The 2,988-nt window shown below is 37.9% G+C and overlaps 1 protein-coding gene across 1 annotated transcript; it reads left to right on the top strand.

The window, feature by feature from the left end:
• The first annotated feature begins 248 nt into the window (after nt 1-248).
• Nucleotides 249-2,880, top strand: LOC106522187 (nuclear factor 7, brain). The gene is made up of 4 exons (XM_014015091.1): nt 249-349; nt 430-663; nt 1,980-2,085; nt 2,169-2,880. Exons 1-4 carry the CDS (start codon nt 257-259, stop codon nt 2,777-2,779), a joined length of 1,044 nt encoding a protein of 347 aa, XP_013870545.1. The 5' UTR covers nt 249-256; the 3' UTR covers nt 2,780-2,880.
• The last annotated feature ends 108 nt before the right edge of the window (nt 2,881-2,988 follow it).

Genomic DNA, 2,988 nt, shown 5'->3' with positions numbered 1-2,988 from the left:
TTTATCTCTTTATCAAAATAGTAAAAGAATAAAGTGAGCAGTTACAACTTTTGATTTGACAATAAATTGGTCAAGGACAAGGTAGTGGCGCCCAACCAATGCTGACATTTTGTATCTTATCTTAGATTAATATCATTTTTTCCAGAACTTTTACAGAACAGCTTCACTGTCACCTTTCAAACTTTTTACAGGCTGTTTAAAATTTTCTTTACTACATTGTTAAATTCCTACAGGATTTTATTTCTGTCTTCAGAGCATGTTGGAGACTAATATGAACCAACTGCTGAAGAGAAGAGGTGAAGCAGAGCACGCCATCAAAGACCTGGAGTCACTGTATTCACAAACTCTGGTACGATCCCCCCGAATCTAATTTTTTTCTTAACAATCAAGGCCAAAACCTTGCTTTACAGCTTTTCATTTTTTTTTTAGACATCTGCTGCAGATTTCAGAGAGAGAATCTCAGACAAGTACAGCAGAATCCATGTGGTGCTGGACGCCGACGAGCGTCTGATGATGCAGATTATAGACGCAGAGGAAACATACGTGACGGACTGGCTGGAAGCTCAGAGGGACCGCATGGAGACTCAGATCAAAGAGATYGACCGACTCAGAGCCACCAACAAAGCACTTTTCCAGGAAACAAATGATCTGCAATTTCTACAGGTAACTTCAAAATCAAATCAGATTTTTTTATTTAGTTTATATGCACTATAATAATTAATGTGTATCTAATAGGGGTGTTGAGATATTTTATTTCCTGTTTCTGGATCAATTCTCCGAAGCACTGTATCGATTTTTAGTAAAGGCTTAAAACATAAACTTTAATATTTGTGTTTTACCTTGATTTTTTMCACATAATGAGCACAATTTTTTGTGAGAATCTTTTAGAGAAAAATGTCGATATATTGCCTAGTTTAAAGTATTACGATATATCGTGATTTATCGTGATATTTCTTGCCTATACACAGCCATATCTAATCATCTTACATTGTTTTACTCACTTCTTTGTTGCCACACCTCTAGTCTTATTCTAGCTCCTGAATTGGGGTTCTTTTTAAATATTATGAACAACTTTAACATTTAAAGGATTTTTGCATCGTAATACCATAGAGTGCTTGGGAAAAAAAACTATAGTTAAAAGTAAAAATACCTCAACAGAAAATGATGACTCACAGATGAGAAAAGTACTTAAGTAAAAGTCATAAAACTGTTCACAAAAATTGGGAAAGTAAAAGTACTTTTACACATTCTCTTAAGAAATTAACTGTAGAATTTACTTAACCCCTTAACAGTCTTACTGGTGGGCAAAAATGGAGTGGTTTCTGCCTTTAAACGTTTCCAGACAGTACCGGGGACTTTTATTTTGAAGACTATAGTGTCAGACAACTTTCTCCAGTTCTTACCTTTAGTTTGGCATCGTTAAAAAAATGTCAAAAGGCTTTTAAGGAATTTCTGGTGCGACTYATAAGGGGTTAACCAAACTGGTTCCACTAAACTGAGTGGAGAAAATATGTGTATTGCCTCATTTTTACTCTGCTAGGTTTATTGGAACCAGTTGACATGACTTGGTTGAGTAAATTCAACACTTTTTTAGAGAATAAACAACTCCCATGAGTTTGGACAGATTTAATTTTGTAACGAGATGTAACTTTTAAAGTAAAGTTAAAGTATCAGTTTTAGGTTTTAGATGTAACAAAATAAAAGTAAAAATAAAAAAATGTACTTGGTAAAATTACAAATCTTTAAAAAAATTACTTAAGCACTGTGAAGAAGTAAATGTACTTAGTTACTATAAACCTTTGTCTAATACACACTAACACAAAATGTTCATTTGTAATAGCAAATAACAGCGCAGAARCTTTGGTGAGTTAATTTTTGCACGTTTGAGACATTAGTATTTCATTTTGCATGATTTAAACATCTGACCTGTTTTATTTGTTTGCTTTTGTAGTGATCCTTTGGATTTTTCACCAATACAGACAGTAAATAGGGATCTGTGTGACCCAGAAAAGCTGAGAACCATTGAGAGGCTGGTGGATGACCTGTCGCTCGCTCTGTCCCAACACTTCCCCCGTATCTGGTCATGTTAGTGGAGGATGTAGTGTTTTGCAATAAAAATATGAACGATTTCTCTCTGAATAACTGTGTCTTCAACGCTTTCTTTATAGATCTAAGTTCGCCTGCTTTGGATCCCAGAACAGCCCATCCCAAACTGGAAATATCTGGTGACAGAAAACAAGTTTGCTGGAGACGCCAACCTGTTGGGGAAGCACCGAGTCGCCGACCGTATGAATCCCAGTTCAGTGTCCTGGCTCAGGACAGCTTCACCTGTGGCCAGCATTACTGGGAGGTCATAGTTCAGGACAAACCCTTCTGGATGATAGGCGTGACCACCGGTTTAAACYACACAAAGCAACCCGAGAGCTCCTCCTCCAGCCTGCATGTGAACAGCACATCTTGGTGCATCTATCATGGAGATGGACAGTACCTGGCGTGTCATGATACCCAGGAGAAGCAGCTGTCGGTGGAAAAGAGGGTCAGGAAGCTGGGCGTGCTGGCGAACATCCAGAGGGGGGAGCTGTCGTTCTACGACGCTGACTCCATGGCYTTGCTCCACTCGTTCTGTGTGCAGTGCTCCCAGCCTCTGTTCCCCATGTTTAACCCCTGCTTCGATATGAAGGGAGTGAATGAGCAGCCGCTCACTCTGTTCTGGATTAAAGAACCCTGGAACTGGCATGAAGATGAGAATTATCCTGATGATCACAAAACAGATTCTTGATAGTTTTGCTTGATTTATCTACATGAGCTAGACTTACCGTATTTATTCGTGTATAATACGATCTGATGTATAATACGACCTCCCTCCTTTTTCGAGCTTAAAAAGCATAAAAAATTTTATCCTCAAACTGCTTCCAATTTCATAAAGACTTCAAGATTTTTCAGCCTTTGCAGTCTTTATACATATCAGTAAAATGATCATTGGACTGT

This window comes from Austrofundulus limnaeus, unplaced genomic scaffold (assembly GCF_001266775.1).
Source record: "Austrofundulus limnaeus strain Quisiro unplaced genomic scaffold, Austrofundulus_limnaeus-1.0 Scaffold123, whole genome shotgun sequence".
Lineage (NCBI taxonomy): Eukaryota > Metazoa > Chordata > Actinopteri > Cyprinodontiformes > Rivulidae > Austrofundulus > Austrofundulus limnaeus.
The sequence above is the reverse complement of the archived record's forward strand: the minus strand, read 5'-3'. Positions and strand labels throughout refer to the sequence as shown.